Source organism: Camelus ferus, chromosome 2 (assembly GCF_009834535.1).
Source record: "Camelus ferus isolate YT-003-E chromosome 2, BCGSAC_Cfer_1.0, whole genome shotgun sequence".
Lineage (NCBI taxonomy): Eukaryota > Metazoa > Chordata > Mammalia > Artiodactyla > Camelidae > Camelus > Camelus ferus.
The window spans coordinates 53855973-53875405 of record NC_045697.1 but is presented as its reverse complement, the minus strand read 5'-3'; the positions used below and the strand labels follow the sequence as shown (position 1 = coordinate 53875405).

The 19433-nt window shown below is 36.0% G+C and overlaps 1 protein-coding gene across 1 annotated transcript; it reads right to left on the bottom strand.

Annotated features, from left to right (window-relative positions):
* Nucleotides 1–1922: 1922 nt before the first annotated feature.
* LOC102523709 (UDP-glucuronosyltransferase 2B31) lies at nt 1923–17385 on the bottom strand. Its single transcript, XM_032458923.1, has 6 exons — nt 16622–17385; nt 15883–16031; nt 8880–9011; nt 6862–6949; nt 5548–5767; nt 1923–3574 (listed from the first exon to the last, which is right to left on the bottom strand). The coding sequence occupies exons 1-6, from the start codon at nt 17340–17342 to the stop codon at nt 3295–3297; spliced, it is 1590 nt and encodes a 529-aa protein (XP_032314814.1). The 5' UTR covers nt 17343–17385; the 3' UTR covers nt 1923–3294.
* Nucleotides 17386–19433: the final 2048 nt, after the last annotated feature.

The following is a 19433-nucleotide window of genomic DNA, read 5'->3' as shown; positions in this document are numbered from 1 at the left end:
CCCTCTCTCTCTGTTGATAAGGATGGCTTCTACTCTCCTGGTATAGGGAGGGCAGCTGCACATGGGAGTTTGATATCTTGCTTTTAGGGCAATAATGGAGGCTCAGAATATCCTTGCACCAGCTGTTTGTTTAGTAACTTTAATAAAAAGTCATATGTCAAAGTGGCATATTTTGGAGTGGCACATTATATACGCCTTCAGGAGTAACAGAATGGATGACCCTAACCAAGACTGAGCTAGCTATTACGTAAGGCAAGAGTCCAGCCTGCTAGTATGTCTATTCCATTATACATTTGGAGATCAGGAAAGTGGCCAACAGCGGGGCTGCCGACCCAGAGGAGCCTACTCTTAAGTTCCCCTTTGTCAGCTCTATCTGTCTCCACTTTCACAAACTTCATTTTAAAAGAAAGCCATGCCTCTTATTCACCTGAATTTTACCATGATGCAGTAAGGATGCAAAAACGTAAGGGATGCTAACAAATGAGACATTTGAAATATTGTCTGCCTTACCAGTTTTCAGTTTATTGTGTCTCAGCTCCAAATTCGGCTTTGCGATACAGACATATCTTGTTTCACCGTGCTTTGCTTTATTGCGCTTTACAGGTATTGTGTTTTTTGACAAATTGAGGGTTTGTATGTAGTTAGCTACTTCACTTCTGTGAATTTGTTGTTCGTATCCTTCATTCATTTTCACGTTGGACTTGTTTATTTTCATTGGAGATTTGTAGTAGTTCTCACTGTACAATGACTACCAATCCTTTTTTAGTTACATATGTTGCAGGATAGATTAGAGAAAAATGATTTAAGACTATATGCATGATTTAACAATATTATCTATATGGCACCATATTAGTTCTATTTTTCTTTAAAAATGTGTCAGTTATGTACAGGGTTTGTGTGGAATCTTCTGTGGTAAATTTTTCCTGTAATTGCCCAAGCATCCATAGTTTAATTTGTTTTAAAATAAATTATGTCTCAGGCTGGAGAATATTTGTCATATGATTTCAGTGTTTTTTTTCTTTAACTTTATTTGTGTATTTATTTTACAATAGATTTTTAAAATTGAAGTACAGTTGATGTACAATGTTATGTTACAGGTATACAATATAGTGGTTCACAACTTTTAAAAGTTGTATTCTAGTTATTATAAAATATTGGCTATATTCCCCATGTTGTACAATACATCCTTATAGCTTATTTTATACCTGGTAGTTTGTACCTCTTAATCCTTCACCTCTATCTTTTCCCACCCCCTACCCTCTCCCCACTGGTAACCACTAGTTCCTTCTCTACATCTGTGAGTCTGTTTCTTTTCTGTTATATTCACTAGTTTGTTGTATTTTTTTAGATTCCACATGTATGTGGTATCTTACAGTATTTGTTTTTCTCTGTCTGACTTATTTCACTTAGTATAATGCCCTCCAAGTTCATCCATGCTGGACACCAGAAGCTAATACAACTTTTTAAATCAACTGTACTTCAATTAAAAAAGCAAACAACCCATTTAAAATATGGGCAGAAGAATTGAACAGACATTTTTCCAAAAGAGGAAATGCAGATGGCCAACAGGAGCATGAAACATCACCAGTATCAGGGAAATGCAAATCAAAATCACAGTGAGACACCATCTTACATCTGTCAGAATGGCCACCGTCAAAAAGCACACAAATAACAAATATTGGCAAGGATGTGGAGAAAAGAGAATCCCTGTCCACTGTGGGTGGGAATGTAAAGCGGTGCAGCCACCATGGAAAACAATATAGAGGTTTCTCAAAAACCCAAAACAGAACCACCATATGGCCCAGCAATTCCACTCCTGGGCATAGACCTGAGAAAAATGAAAACATTAATTCAAAAAGATGCATACTCCTCACTATAAACAGCAGTATTTTTTATAATTGCCAAGACATGGAAGCATCCTAAGTGCACATCAATAGATGAATGGATAAAGAAGATGTAGCATATATACACAATGGAATACAATTTATTGAGTGGTGGTTTTGACCAATAAGACAAGTATGCATTTCATCTCCTGGACCACTTTGATATAAAGTCCTTTCAGGACACGCAGTTTTCAAGAGTGCCTTCAGATTGCTTTCATTTGATTTACCAGTTTTCCATAAAATGTATGTAATTTCTGTATCCTGCTCATTGTTCCTGATTATGTCAGTCATGGTGGGCCTAGGTTTAAAGAAAATGATGTCTGTATTATTTTTTTGTCATGATGACATATTGAATGTTTATGGGAGGGATGGGGCAATAGGCTAATGAGGAAAGAGGCAAAAGATTGACACACGATCTAAAATGTGGTACCATAGAATAAAAGCCATTATTTCAGTGTGTGTTCAATGAACACATTAAATTTCATACCATATCTGCAAGTAGGTAAGTGATGCTGTGTCTTGTTTTGTAAGAATATATACAGATATAGATATAGATAGCACATATAGATATATTCAGGTATATTTGGAGAGAATGAAAATTCAGTAAGACCCTTTAGAGTACAAGTTAAATATTTTCTTACAGTAGAAAACTTAAATCTTATTACCAGAGGCTGAGTGAATATGGGAGTAAAAGAGATCAGGTGAATATTTTTAAAGTTAAGGAGAAAAAGAAAACTCAGTCATATATCAAGGCTTTTCACAAATAGCTCAGTTTTATAATAGGAAGCAGGTAGCAGTTGCTGTATTCCTAATTCCACAGACATTTTACTGGGACATGACTTAACCTGCATAAATGTAAATGACTTGCCATGGCTTTAGGTAAGAAGTGATTCTGAGGCTGGATGCACAGTAAAAACCAAGAAGTGTTAGTGGTCTCGCAAATGAAATGGAAGGGTGAATCTTTTTCACAATTCCAATTATTGAACACTTCTGTAGTAAGATAAAAGTATAAAATTCTACAATAAAATAAAGTTAAAATTTTCAGAATATCCTCAAATATAATATGGAAAATATAGACTTTGTATTTTATTGTGTATATGCACACCCTGTGAAACACAGTTAAACTCAATTTCTTTTTAGTAAAATTTTGAATTAAAATGATAAATTTCAATATATACCCTTATAGTTTTATTTTTTTTTAATATCTCATTAGCTTTTCTCTTGGCATGACGTATTTCTAACTCTTAAGCAGGAAGAAAATCCCTTGAAAGCAAATTTTGATCTTTGATGCTAAATTGTGAAAAGTCCTTTTGTCACAGGAGGACAGGAACCTCATCATAACTCCTTCTTGCTGGAATCAACTGAAACAGATCCATGTATGGGGTGTTCCTGCTTCAGGCCTCAGATAAAGCTACTCCCTTTTTTCCTTCTTTCTTGGTATAGGAAATTTCTTGCAGCAAAACAGACAACATTTTGTGATGACAAAGAGAGCAGCTGCCACACAGACCAGCAGGAACCCAGTCACATCCAGAGAGTGGTACTGGCACCAGGTGAGGTCGTGAGCGGCTGGCCGCAGGTGCTTGGCTCCTTTGTGGCGCATGACAGACTCGATCCAGAAGACTGCTCGGTCCAGGGGCTTTATAGGTTGATCGTGTTGAATGGTTGATAACCTCATAGCATTCTGTTTGTAGCTGAAGGAAAAGCAAATAGACATCAATTTTTACAATAAACTAAGAAAGATACATATGTGGAATCTTCATGCATATGGTAAAAATGAGTGCCACATCAAGTGGAAGAAAAATAGATTATTTTTCTCAGAGATGATTATAGAGATCTTAGCTTATGTGCTAGAATTTTTTGAATGCATAGAATTTCAAGCTATGGAGAAAAGAGAGAAAATAGGATAGGACAGGTATTTGTAGCCAAAAGAATGGAATGAATTAGGTCCTGATGTGAAAAAAAAAAAAGAACAATAGAAAAGATGTACATGATTTGACTGTTCAAAGTTTGTACTGTCTAGTAAGGAATTGTTAATAGACCTGTTGGACAAGTTTTAAAATACTATCATAATGCAGAGATAGGAGGAAAATCCATATTGAGATTCAGAGACATGTCCAGCTGGGGCTGGTGAGCAGTTGGTATTGAGCATTAACTGGTATTTATCTTCTATTAGTGAAGTGGTGGTTAAAAGTTGGAAGTGATTGCCTTGTTTTGAATCTGACTCTGACATTTGCCTTGATGCCTGCTTTATTATTCTTCTTTCCTCAGTTTTTCACTGATAAATAGGATGGATAGGAATGGTATCTGATCTGATTATTTGGAGGAATAATATATCGATTCTTAAGTATTCCTGGCATACAGTAGACTCTTAGTAAACGTTTGCTAGTATTGGTGGTGTTTTTCTTGTGAGTGATTTTAGAATCTGGCGAGTGCTCAACATTTCACTTTCTGGCATTGCAGTTGCATTTGTCTCTAGTGTTGGAATGACTATGGACTAACAGACAAGGAGGAAGGGAGGAATAAAGAGATATGGCTCACAAACTCTAAATCACAAAGTGCAGTAGCATGGCACTGAAGCAATAACAAGGAGGTAAAATCTCTTTGTGTTCTGTATAAAGCACAGGAGGAGCCTTGGGTTTTTCAGAGGAGACACTTATGTGACATTTTTGTAATGCAATAGGGAAACACTACTATGAAGAAGGTACTTAATATATGCAAAGGACTTAATACAATGTGTAGCATATAGCAAACATTCTGTATCTAGCAGCTAATAAATTATCTTCATTTTTGATACCAGCTTTACATTATTAAAAATCGAAAGTGGTATAAGTATTCCACAGGGTTGCAATTTTACATTAAACAGTTACTACAAATTTTGGCTGTATTCCCATTGTTGCTCATAACATATTTGAGCGCATATTGCATCCAAAGTTTGTATCTCCTAGTCCACCACCCTTATGTTTCCCCTCCCACTTCACTGGTGTTGTGTAGCTTTTTTTCTGCATCTGAAAGTCTGCTAATATTTTGATCTCATCCCTGATAAAAGGAAACAACTAAATCTTTCTAATTTACCCAATAATGACTACTTAGATACTACTTATGAATGTAGGTATATTCTTAGTTTTTTTGGTTTTACTTGTTTTTGTCTATTTATAAGACATATGTTGGTATATTTCTGTTTCAAAGAGATAATATTTGGTTTCCAAATCATTTGAGGATTTTTATGAATTTCGATATTATTATTAATATTATGATAACTATTGTATGTATTTTCTCCCTTTTGTTTCATAATGACTTTATAAAGAAAACATTTTGAGAATGTGTTGGTAATAATAGCAATGGGAGAATAATGCAAAGGGAGAAAATATTTACATATAAATCCTCTTAATCCTTATGTTACCATTTCAGTGACTCTTTTCATTCTAATGATTAGCTCTTTCAAAATTTCTCCATTTTCCTTAAACCTCTGAAGAAGCTATCCACTAAAACCACTGAAACAAACTTTATGTGACACTCCCAGTAGGCTATTGTAGACTATTCAAAGCCCTGTGCAACTCTTACTCTTCATTGTGTTTATGTGAAGATACATTGCTACCTCCCTGGCCTCCCTATTAGAACTTCTCTAGACAGAGTATGTAGTAGAAAAATATACATGTATACTCACGAAGGATTATTAATGACTTGGTTCAATGCATTGAGCAAATCTGTTGTTGACATTTTACTGAAGTCCAGCCTGACAGCTGCCCCCTTGACTGTCATGCGAGCGATGTTATCAGGTTGATCAGCAAACAAAGGAATGCCCACCATAGGGATCCCGTGGTAGATGGCCTCATAAATGCCGTTGGTTCCACCATGAGTTATAAAAGCTTTGGTTTTTGGATGACCTAGGATTGAGTGAATTTCAGTAAAATGATTAATTAATGTTAGAAATCAAATGAGAACTGGCCATTACAAGGCAGTGAAAGAAGCAGTGTCCTTTCGATAACAGATGATTATACACATGAAACTGCATTTCAACTGCTTTCAGAACTCAGATCAGGAAGCCACTCAGTCTGCTGGAGAGGGAAGTGAAGCCTTCATGAAAGGAGTGCTGTGTGAGTTGAATTCACAAATGTACTCCAGATTGTCAGGTGAACAAATGGAAAGAACATTCTGGGTAAAAGAAACCACATGAGCAATTAAGGGTGAGAATATGTCAAAAATATAGTCTCTTAAGGAAATAGACATTTAGTCTGATAGGAAGGGTGTCAAGGCAACAGGAAAGATAATGGTCGTGACACTGAGACCAGAGGAAGGAAAAGCTGCATTTTATCATGAAATGTGTTACAGCTTCATGAAAACAATTCTGAAGTATTTTCCTATAGAACATGGGGAGTCACTGGTAATAAAAAGGAGCTGCTGTATTTCAGGGGCATTTAAAATACCCATAAGATGGGAAAAGAGAGATGTATGGAGAGAATTTAGAGGCAAAGCGATAATCCAGGATGTTCTTGATAATTTTACTTAGAGAAATAATTACAACCAATATAAAGATTCTGTCCATAATAGATGTGACTCTTTAATAAAAAGCCACCTGTTACACAGAGAACAAATTTACTGATACCTGGGGTAAAGGGGGGTGGAAAGGGATAAGTAAAGAATTGGAAATTTGCACCTCTTGGAGAGTGATCTAAATGTTGGCCATCTTGATTGTGTTGGAGGTTTTATTGGTGTATACCTCTATCAAAATTCATCAAATTGTACATCCGAAAAACATGTAGTTTACTGTACAGGAGTCGTACCATAATAAGGGTGTTAAAAAAAGCCGACCTTTATATTTTATTTGTTTTCCCCTAGGACAGGAAAGAACAATGAAGATTCAGAGTGTTCCTTTTGCATGCTTGAGTAATAAGTGCTGAGTAAGTTGGTTTCTTCTCCCAGTGCTCTCACTCCCTCAGCTGTTACTCTTGTTTCCAGCATTTTTTCTCCCAGGTCTCACCAAGAAGGTCGTTCTGGGGGATCCACTTATACAGCCGAGTATTGGGTCCTAAGGTATCTGGTTTCTTGCCGTTGAATCTCCAAAGAACCTGTTAGGGTGAAGTAAATAGCTTATTCATGAGTTGAACTTCAAAGTTATAGCACGTTAGAATTCTAAAGAGATGAAAAGACATCCAGTTAAATGCCTTCCATACGACAGGTCAGGAAATGAGGACAGCAGATCCTAAGTAGAGATGACTAGTAATGCACTGACATCAATAGGAATACCCACATTCTGTGTACTTATTTTTATGTTCAATCAGGTATGGAATGAATCATGACATTTCACACATGATGTTATTGACAAACTTCTCAATGACAATTTCAAGTATTTGGGAAATTGTTAGGTATTCTTGATTCTAGTGAATTAAAATTATTCTAGTAATAATCTTCACATTTGTTTTGATTTATTTTATATACTAGCACTCATTTTCAATTTTGGTATCCACTGGTTTATTTCTTTTTCACTCATAAAATGGAGTTTACTTGTATCCAGTCATTAATATAACTTTTTTTTTTATCAGTTTTATATCTTTTGATTTAGTAAAAGGAAAATGCCTACAGTTAGTCACTTAAGAGAAATATTTCTGCTTATTTATAATTTATTAATGGTAAGATAATTAATGCTGCTTAGGAGGTACAACTTCTTTTAGATTACAAATTGTTAAGCGCCTCTTCCAAAAAAAAAGACAATTATTGTTTTTTGATGTAAATCCAGATTATTGCCACTATTAGTAGCTCTGAAAATTTTTAAGTTTAGAAAAGAGGAGCATGTTGGTAATTTACAAGTAACAATAAGGCTGTTGAAAAAGCTCCAAAATAGGGATACTAAAATTTATTCAACTGACCCCGAACACTTCAACAGTGAAGCACAATGCATTGACAGCAGTGGTTAATGTGGTTTTTATACTCAATACCAAAATAAGATACCTATTTTGGACTTCCTAGCAATTCTCATAAGCTGGATTATAATTTAACTGGTGTTTCATTTCTGTTTGCTATGTGAATGAAATGACTAAGTTCTCAACAAAAAATTAGCATAGGTGTTTGTGAGAAGACCACAATATCGGATAGTAAAGTAAAAAGTAGTTCGTAAATAACAAAAGATCCCAGGTGTATTTTATTTACTAGAGAATAAGTTACTACATAATATGGAGAAGGAGGCAGCAGAATCTTTTCCATGCCAGTCTTCCTTATGTTTGACTCTTGCCCTTCTCCCTCCTCAGTCAGGAAGAGTAACCTGATAGGCTGGAAGCAGAGTTCATTAAGGTCCACACTTTATAATGCATAGGATCCACCTTAAGGGCAGGACCCCATCTCCATCCTTTCTCTTTCATCTTCCTGCTTTAGGCTTTGGCAGGGCTCAGTCACCCAGGGCAGGCTGATGTTTGTCTTTGTCTAAATCATGGTGGCTGGATGGGTGTCTGGAGGCAGCTTGGGGAGCCCTGACCAACCTTTCTCTGAATAGCACCCTGAAAAGCACACTGAATGGGTCTGTTGCAAAATTTAGAGGAAGTGATGGGGCCCAGGATTACCTGGCAAGCACAAACTGCATGGCATATTTCTGACTTTGATCACTGCTGTTCAACATTACTGTGCTAGTACAATTTCTGTTAAAATTTAACTCCTGAGAACTTCTGTATGTGTACTATGTCCTCAGGAATCCTTCAGAGATAAAGGAGCAATGACAAGGCAGAATTTGGTGATTTTTCTACCTGCCCACATACCATTATAATACCAGATTTCACACTGCATCTCTTAAATACATTTATTTGATTACAATGTGAATCCAAAAGTCATTGTCAAAGATACTCTCTGTATTATTGTAGGACCTGCTGTGTATATTTTGATTTTTAAATACTTGAGATACATTGGAGCTATCATAATAATTTACCTTTCTTGCAGAATATGTAATCATACTTTTTACAGAATTTAATAGTCTCATTGTATGGTTGTCCACTATTATGCTGCTTTATCTACCTTTTGTGGAATCTGGGCAAGGGCTGATGCAATCATATTGGCTCTTTCTTCTGTTATGTTAGTGACAATTGACCCCAAAGTAAACACCACAATACCATCTTCTCCTGAGCTCTGGACAAACTCTTCCATTTCCTGTCAAAAAAGAATTTTCTCCATTACAAAAGAGCAACAGTGTAGCAAACATTATTGAAAGATTAATACAAACAGCTGAAGAGAAAAAATCTGTTATAGTCAGGAATTATTACGGTAGTAGCTTTTTGAAAAAAAAAAAAAGGTAAAATATACACAAGATGCAGTTTACCATCTTAGTCATTCCTAAGTCTATAGTTCAGAAATGTTAAGTATATTCGCATTGCGGAACCAATCTGCAGAACTTTTTCATCTGGCAAAACTGGAAGTCTGTGCCCATTAAAAACTCCATTTTCCTCTTTGATCCCAGCCCCTGGGAATCATCATTCTACTCTGTGTTTCTACAAATTTGATTAGTCTAGATACCTCATATACATTGAGTTGTATAGTACTTGTCTTTTTGTGACTGGCTTATGCCCTTCTCCTGAAGTTCATCCATGTTGTGTCATGTGTCAGAATCTCCTTTTAATGACTAAGTAATAACCCAGTGTTTGTGTATTCCATATTTTGTTGTTTGTGTTTTCTGTTCATGTACACCTGAGTTGCTTCAGTTTCTCGTCTCTTGTGAATAGTGCTTTCAAGATTATGGTGAACAAATAGCTATTTGGGATTCTAGGTTCAATTCTTTTGGATACACAGCCAGAAGAGAAATAGCTGGACCGTATGGTAACTCTATTTTATATTTTTTGAGGAAATTCCTCAAAAGTTTTAAATAATGGCTTTTTAAAAATGGACCTCAGGGTTGAAGGAGATGTGTGATTTGAGGTCAGTGTCTTCTATTACATGTACTTGTGCAAATGTGTGTGGGTGTGTGTATAAGCAAAAATGAGATAGAGGCAGTACACAGTAGTGAGGAGGACACACTGGTAAACAGTGTTAGACTCTTCATCAGTCATGTTATTAATTACTAACATAGATCCTTGGAAGGAGGTCACACAGCAGGATCTTAACTCACCTTTAATTCTTTCTTATTATAGTTCTCCTAAATCATTTGTTTATTCCAGGTACTTTTTAGAGAATTATTTTAGATTAGTCATTAGTATTTCATTTCCCTGACTATGATCACTAAGAAAAAGTTAGGATTTGAATGACTTTATCCTTCTCACAGATCTATAATCCTCAAACCTTAACTTAAAGTTACTCAAAAGTTCCCCAAATCTGTCTCTAAATTACGAGTCACTGACATTGAGGAGTCTGGTATTATAGTTTAGAATTTCTGTGAAACAGCCTTGTGTGTCCTGTTAATAACCAAGAGATGTACTTATGTAGTTGCATTTCTGAGTGACCATACTGCTGGGTTTGTTTCCATTGGACACACTCTGCCCTGAAATCATGTTGTATATTTGCTGTCACAGTAGGATGTGCTATGTGTAAGTGGCTGTGAGGGACCCTCATCCTCACCTCACTAAGTCCCTGGGGGAGCACCTGCCCCACAGTGGGAGAGGTACACCAGGCTTTCTGTAGCAGAGATCTGATCACCTATGAGTAGTTCATGTCAAACTAAATGAGGCTCCTGGTGAAGCTGTATTTGATTGGAATTCTTTCAGAATTATTTTGTCTTGTAGTCCTTGAGCCTAATTTAAAAAATTTTACTTTCTGCACTAGAATAATTCCACATTGTTCAATATTCTGTATAACAAAAAAAATGCAGAGGAGCAAAATTTTCCTGATTATCTGATGAAACCATATACTCCTCTTTTTGAAATGCCTTTCTTCTTTTTTACATTCATTATTCTTTTCTCTCTGGAAAATTCTGACCTAATCCTTCCATTTAAAATGTATAGTTTATGATCATGATTAATGTCATAAAAAATTTTTTATAGAAGTATAGTCAGTTTACAATGCTGTGTTAATTTCTGGTGTACAGAGTTGGTATTAATTTATATATATATGTAATATATATACACACATATATACACACACACATTCCTTTTTATATTCTTTTTCATTATAGATTATTATCAGATATTGACTATAGTTCCCTGTGCTAAAGAATAGAAGCCTATTTTAAAGTTGTTTTCAAAACTGTTTTTAATAGGAACAAGAAAATAGGCAATTTCTTACAAACTTTAACCTTGTAGACTATACCGTGTAGATCATTCTTCAAAAGTATAATTTCATCCTGATGATCAGTTTTGCTATTAATGTCTCTGAACTTCCCTATGACTCTCATGGTGCATCTAGGTAATGTGTGTATTTCCAGTGACTTGTCCCAGCATTTAAGGTTACCTGTGTTCTTTGTTTTTCCCTCATTGGTTTGCTCCCCAAAGCTGCCTCATCTCTCCTGTAGAAGATGCATCCCTATCATATTATTGTAATACATCCTCTATTTAAAAGTTAATCACTGTTGTGGACTGGTTATTCTCATTGTCTGACATCTGTATGAAAATAATATAAGGTCATGACATTAAAGTATTAAAAATACGAAAAATTATTAAATTAAAATAAGATATATTCTACCCTCTGTCTAGGGATATCCTTAGTTTAAAATTTATAAATATTTTTTAATGATGAAATATGTTAGAGGTATAACATTATTTCAGTTGTATAACTTACTGATTTGATACACTTAACAGATTGTAATAGGATTACCATCTTGGTGGTAGGTTGCACCTCTGTCATGTCAGATGATTATCATTTTTCTTTTGCGGTTGGAAAAAATAAGGTCTAGTCTCTTATCAAGTTTGATGATTAGAATATATTGTTATCTATACTCACTATCCTTTACCTTAAATCTCTAGGGCTAATTTACTATGAGATGCAAGTTCATACCCTTAAATAACATCTCTCCTTTTCTCCCACCCTCTAGCCCTTGGTAATCACCATACTGCTTTCAGTTTATATGATTGACTTTTTTAGATTTCACACAGAAGAAGTATAATACAGAATTTTTCTTTCTCTGCATGTTCAAAAAGAGAAACTGATGACAACCTTTAGCTAGACTAAGGAAGGAAGAAAACTCAAATAGATGAAATTCGAAATGAAAGAGAAGACATTACAATTGAGACTCCAGAAATTCACTGGATCATGAGAGATTTCTATAAAGAATTCTATGGCAAGAAAATACATAACCAAGAAGAATGGCTACATTTGTAGAAACAAGAAATCAATAAAGACTGAATCAGAAAGAATTACAAAATCTGAACAGTCAAAATGAGTTAAGATATTGAATCAGTAATTACAAAACTCTGAACACAGAAAACCCCAGCACCAGACCTCTTCACTGATAAATTCTATCAAATATTTAAGGAATACTTAATGCGAGTCCTTGAAAAACTTTTCCAGAAAAAACTTACAGGTGGGAGAGAACACTTCAAAATTCATTCTTCAAAGCCAGTATATGGAGATACCAAGTAGATAAGGACATTGCAAGTAAAGGAAGGTATACGCCAATATCGAGAATGAATATAGATTAAAAAATTCTCAGCACAATGTCTGCTAGCTAAATTCTAGAACACATTAATAGTAATATATACCATGACCCAGTGTAATTTACCTGTAAGATGCAAGGAAATTTCAACATGCTGAAATCAATAAATGAAATACATTGCATTAACAGAATGAAAGATAAAATAAGTTGATCATCTCAATAGCTGTAGGAAGAGAATTTGACAAGATACAAAATCCCTTTAAGATAAAAAACCTGACCATGTTGGGTATATAGAAGGAATATTTTTCAACAAAATAAAGGCCACATATGACAAACCCAAATCTAACATTGTAGTGAATAGTGAAAATTTGAAATATTTTTCTCTAAGATCAGGAAAAGGCAAGGGTTCCCACTCTCACACTTCCAGTCGACGTAGTACTAAAAGTCCCAGCATAGAGCATCCAGGCAAGACAAAGAAATTAAAGACATCCAAATGAGAAAGGAAGAAGTAAAATTTTCATTTTTTTGCAGATGATATGATTTTTTTGTATGGAAAATCCCAAAGAGTCAACCAAAAGCTTTAACTAATGAACAAATTCTGTAAAGTTGCAGGATATAACATAAATTCAACATACAGAAGTCAGTTGCTTTTCTCTCTATTAATAACGAAATATATGAAAAATTATTTCATTCAACATAGCATGAAAAACAATAAAATAACTGGAAATAATTTTAGCCAATGAAGTGAAAAATCTATACAGTAATAATTACAAGACTTTGTTGAAAGATGTGAAGAAAACACACACAAAAAGAAAGTCATCCAGTGTTCATGGATCAGAAGAATTAATATTGCTACACTATCCACACTACCCAAAGCCAAAGGCCTCACACCTACCAATTCCAAAGTATTACTACAAAGTTGTAGTATTTAACAGTGTGGTACTGCCCTAAAAATAGAGAAATAGATCGACACAAATGAAATAGAATACAGAGTCCCGAATTAAATGCCTGCATATATAGTCAACTAATATTCAACAAGGGAGGGAACACCACCCACTGGGGAAATGGTAGTCTCTTCTTTTCTTCTAAGAAAACTGGATAAGCACATGGAAAAAAAATGATGAGACCCCTATTTTAGACCTCTCAAAAAATTAAATCGGAATGGATCAAAGACAAGATCAGGTATCATAATGTTCCTCAGTAATTTTCTGAGAACCTCATAATTAATGGAAAAGTTAGTAGTTTGAAGGAATAATTAACAGAAAAGTTAGTAGTTTGAAAGTTAGTAGTTTGCAGACATTCTCTTGCATTCATCTCTTGTTTTGCAACTTAATAACAACAGCTACTATTACTAATATCATTATATTACTATTCATCTTTCTATTTGTCCTTCTTTCTCTGGTCCTTTCTCTCCTACTAACACTGACTTGCTTGAAAGGAGAATGGGGATATCTTTGAAAAATGGAGTTAGATATAATTTTCACTGATTTTATTTCAGCCTTTGGACGCTGTGACAGTTTACCACTGAATACCAAAACAATTTGTAAACAAATGAGATATTGTGTTTGACAGTTGAAAAAGATATGTTTCATTTTTCCACTAATAAGGAGTAATCAAAAAGGATCTCCTAAGAGATCACAAAATAGTTTGCTAAAGATTGCTTGCTTACTATTTATATCTTGAATCAATTTAAAACAGCATGTCAATTTAAAACAGATTAGCTTCTTGCTTTCCTTCATAAGGAATAGTATCTTATAAACTGAAGAGAATTTTTGTAATTTGAAACTATGGGTAGTTTTTGTATTTAAGTGGTAGAAATTATTTGGTCTTTACTGTTAGTGTGCAGAATTAATGTGCTTATATACGCAGTGTACATTTTCTGTCTGCTCATTCTGTCAGCAGCTACAATGTTGAGACCCGTGTTCCTTAAGGGAGCTGTGCTGAGGTTTTCTGTATGCTTAGTTTAGGCAGAAAACACCTGTTCTAATAGACTAATTTATATCTTCTATGCTATAAGATGTAAAACTCCAGGATTTTAGATGAGGAATGGTTTAAACGCTGTTGTGGAAGCAAGAAAATGTTGGATTTGGTGCAGAAATTGTAGGGGCATTCATTTGTATTTTTGAGGAATGGTCCCTCGTGAAGAGCCTCAACGCTTATAAAAAATTTTTAGCTTGTCATCTTGCTCATCTGATTGTCCAAAACATTAAAAAATTCTCAACATTTAAGATTAAGTTAGGTATATTAAAATATATTTTATTTAAATTCAGTTTTTAATTAATTTAGTATATGCTGTTATTAACTTAAATTTTTTGATTAAAAATCTTTTAAAAATGCTTTTAATGCACTCCATGGGCTATCTACTCTCTAGGACTTTGATAGATCATATAATCTTGATGTGTTGGAAAATCACTTCCTATTCAATTATGATTTAGATCCAGGTGGCTGGCACATGTTGGATTATTGATAGTGTAATAGTAACAAAATAACAATAAAGACAATAGTTAATATTTCTTCTGGATCAGTGAATATGTGCTAGACATTTTGGATGTTTCATGTGTACTAACAACTTTTTTCCCCACTACAACTGTATGAGATTCATGCTGTTAATATGAGTCAGTATGATCATGTCTCTGTGAACATTGTAGTCTAGTTTTCCATCATTGTTGCCTGTATCTCTCAGCAAACCTGTGAAATGGTCTCCCTTTCTACTCTTACCCCTTCATAACCCAACCCAGTGACTACATCCTGTGTTTTTCTTTAAATGTGATTGTACCTCTCCCTTTCTTAACACTCTTAATTTTTTCCCGAATGCCCCTATTAGATGCTTCACACTCCTTAGAATGTCTGTCTCCAGCTTAATTCTCCAGCACCATCTGTCTCTTTACTCAGCCTCTTCCTGTTCAGACTAAACTTGGACTTCTTGGGAACTGTCACTAACTACTCTCCCTGGCTGTCTTTTGTATCTTCCTCCACCCCTGACCTACCCCGTCTGCTTATTCCTGCACATGTTCAGATCTGACCTTAATTATCAAAGAATCAGAGATACTTTCTATGAATTCTGTGAATGTTTCCTTAGCATTGTGGTCTTCCCTTATTATAACACTCTTTACACAATGTTTACGACTTGCCTGTATTCTGTCTTTCCAGTAGACTGTCAGGTGGCAGAAACTGTGTTTATATCATTCCTCTGCATATGAGCACTCACTTCTGGTATAGGCGAGTCCCTTTATAATTATTTTTATGACTGATGCTTTATTATGTGTTGAATAATGAAGGCTGTAATTTAAAATAGTATAAGTCCTCCAGATGTCCCAATTTATTCTGTAATGGTAATGAATTTCACATACTTGTGCTAGTATAGAAATAAGAGTTTCTAATTGACAAGTCACTTTATCCGGCTTCCCAATTTCTCTGTTGTATAAACCATTGTAAATAAAGACTGCATAAGTATTCCCCTGAAAATGCAAAGTAAGGAAAACAAAATAAATAGGAACATGTTACCATAGGCAAAGGTTTAGCAGGTCTGCAGTGGAGGCCTCCTACAAATTCAAAATTTGGTAGCAATGGGTGAGGGAATTCAAAATCCCAAAAGGTTCGAATGAGCCACATGTCAGCTTTCCCAATTGTCTCAAATAATGTAGTGGGTCTTCCTGAAAGGAAAAAACAAAGACAAAAAGAACAAATGTTCGATCAAATGAGAATATTGCCATGTGTATATATTAAGCAATATTTGAAATGGAGCTTGGAATGATGTAGTCAAAGATGTCTGAAAGTGGCTGTTCTTTGATAAAGCAAATATATTTTTTTGTGACTCTGCTATACTATACTATAATGTGGAAACTGAGCTACACAAGTAGAAACAATTTCTAAATGCCACCTAGTTACCTATGCTACAAATATGGGCATAGCTCTTAAGTCTACATTTTTTTAAGAAGACATTTTAGTCACCTTTTTAAAGTTAAAAAAAGTTTAGTAAGATGGATACTTAGTTTCTTGGAGATGTCTTAGGTGCTTCAATTTATGGTTTATGACTCCCGGAGTGTCCTGCGCTAGTAATGGGCCTTACCCCATGAATTAATGTTTCCATAATTATTATGAAATTGATGAAACATTTTATACTTTCATTTTATCATTTCACTTATAAAACCCAAATTTCTGTGATGTTTTATTTATATGATTTCATCTTCAAAGTCATTAGAAAAGTTAGGACTTTATGCCACCAACTGAAAACATGACTTACCTAGTACTTCACTGTAAAACTGATTCCACTTCTTCTCATTAAATGTCTGGAACCAAAAGTCAAAATAAAGTACGTACATCATATTTTTCACCCTCTCCATGAATGTCATTTGATCACCTAATTCTGACATGATAACCGGTACGTAGGATGGTGGGAGTGGAAGTTTTCCACCATACTTCTCCAGTGCAAAGCCCGGAGAGAAGCGGAGACTGTACACTAATGGGATTTGAAGTATCTCAGCCAGCAGCTCACCACAGGGCCCAATGGCATCTGCAAGAACGACGTCAAACCTTGATTCATGTAGTTTTGTCATAAGTTTCTTGTTCGAAACAAGATCTTTACAGCCTGTGATAAGAATATCAGAAAATTCCAAAAACGTACTTTGCACTGTTGAAAAGTAAGTCCAAAATGAATCTTTTGCAAAATTAATCCATTTTTCAAGCAAATGCTTGAAAATATACTTAAAATTATCTTTAGTTAAAAGTGTTGGAAAAATCTCAAATTTAATAGAAGATTGTGTATTGGGATTAATAAAAATGGAAGCTGAAGATATCAGGACAGTCACCTCATGACCCCTCGTGATAAGTTCATCCAGAATTGTATTCATATTAATCCAATGACTATATTCCACTGGCCACACGAGCACCTTCCCACAACTCCCAGAGCTAAAGTAGCAGTTCAGCTGCAGCAGCAGCAAAAGTGAGAGCCATTTCATGGACATCTTGTTCACATGCAAAACTTTTGAAAATTTCTCTATCCTTTTGCTATTGCTCATGCTTATATCCAAGGAGAAATCAATCAAGAAGTTAAAGTATAACTCCTACACTAAAGAAGTTAAATTATAACTCCTACACCTTAAGTAAACACATTTTATGAGTAGTCAGCAGCCATGGAAATCAAGTGAAAGGGCAAAATGTAGAAAAATCCACGATTGTACAGTTTGTTTTATATTGTGTTGTCAGTGTTAACACCCCTCTAAAAGTCGATGACTTTACAACCTGCAAATCAACTGTATTATGTAAGTAATAAGACTAATGTAAAGCAATAGGAAGTGAGGGGCTCTCGTGTCTGCAGGCTCCTTGACACAAAATTAGAGATACGGTGACATCAGCACAATGGAGGGTTAGGAGGTCCCAACACTTTAAGACCCACAAAAACAACAAAAACAATAAATGAATAACTACAAACTGGTGTTAAGTTATTTCGGGGAAAATGTCTGGACTACAATGAAGCAGCAGCAGAATCCCTGCAGATTACAAAACTGAGGATGGCCACGTAGAAAAGCACAGGAAAGACTTTACCTACCTCGCCTCATGCCCTGGTTCAGAGCAGCCTGTCACAGCAGAGATGCCCTGGAGGCATTTCACCCCCTGGGGAAGAAGAGACCTGGAGGACCCCAGCAAGCCTCTCCACCCTAGGTGTTTGTGGCCTTTGACACAGAGGACTTCCAAGATCTTTACCAACACGGATTCCAGCTGACAGAGCTGCCCAGAGTCCTGCTTCTGTGTCTTTCCTGAGGCTGGAAATGTAGCTGTGGTGTGACCTGACCCTTGGGGCCCCGTCCCTCCTGTAACCTGCTCTCCCTGATGGAGTTGTCACCGGGCCTTGCCATTTGTGTGACTGGAGCTGCTGCTGTGCACCGAGCCCCAGGTTCCGAGTCAGGGCGGGTTCCTGCCATAAATGTGGCCCTGCTGCTACTGCTTCGGACCTCACCCTGGATTCCTACTTGTGGCTCTGACTGGCCACTCCCTAGGCTGAGCTGCTGCTGCTGACGCACCTTCCGTGAGTCCTGAGTCAGGGCTTTAAGCTCTCATTGCTGGGGCCGCAGGGCTGCGCTCTGCTCCTCACCCTGGGTCTTCAGCCAGCGCTCTGCCCCACCGTTACCAGGGCCACACCGCTGCTGCTCTGCACCCCACCCCCTGGGTCCTGACAGGGGGCTTTAACAGGCCATCACTGAGAACAGGTGCTGATGCTCTGTGACGCCCCTGGGGCCAGAATTGGAACTTTGACCCAGTACATCTCCGGGCTCTACTGCTATAGGACCATGCCCTCCTGGGCCTCAGCCACTGCTGCAGTCCCCCTCCCCAAATGTATTAACTCTGTGTCTTATGCCTACAGTACAACTGTATGCATGGTTTACCTGCTTGCTTTTTATATTTATTGAGAGAAGAAAGGAGAAGAAATGTACACTTAATACTGTTTTGTATAATTACTTAATTGTCTTCACCCGTGCTCTGGTTTATCCTGGTAAGTAGAACTGTAGTCTTTGTTTACTTTCTTGAGCACGAAGATCTTCCTTCAGTTTTTCCTTTAAGGCAGATTTCCCACCAATGAATTCTATTTTGGTGGAGTGTGGGACAGAGGAATATCTGTATTTTGCTCTCTTTCTTGAAAGCAGTTTTGTTTGATAGAGAATTTTTGGTTGATAGGTTTGTAGCACTTTGAATATGTCATCCCACAGTCATAGAGCTTCCATTGTTTCTGATGTTTTAAAAGCAGTATCTTATTAGAGTTTGATTGTATGGATGAATATTCTCTTAGTGCTTCGAGATTTTCTGTCTTTAGTTTTTGACATTTCACTAGTGTCTGTGTGTGCCTGTGCTCTTTTTCTCTTACTTGGAATTGATTGAACAATTGGGATGTGTAGATCAATTTAGTTCATCATATTTGGTTTGTTTTCAGGAAGTTTTTAAATAATATTTTCTTTGTTCCTCTTTCTTTTGGCACTCCCATTTTGTGTATGTTGGTGTTCTTAATTTTGTGCCAGCATCTCTAAGCCTCTCCAGTTGTTTCATTCTTTTTTCTCTCTCTT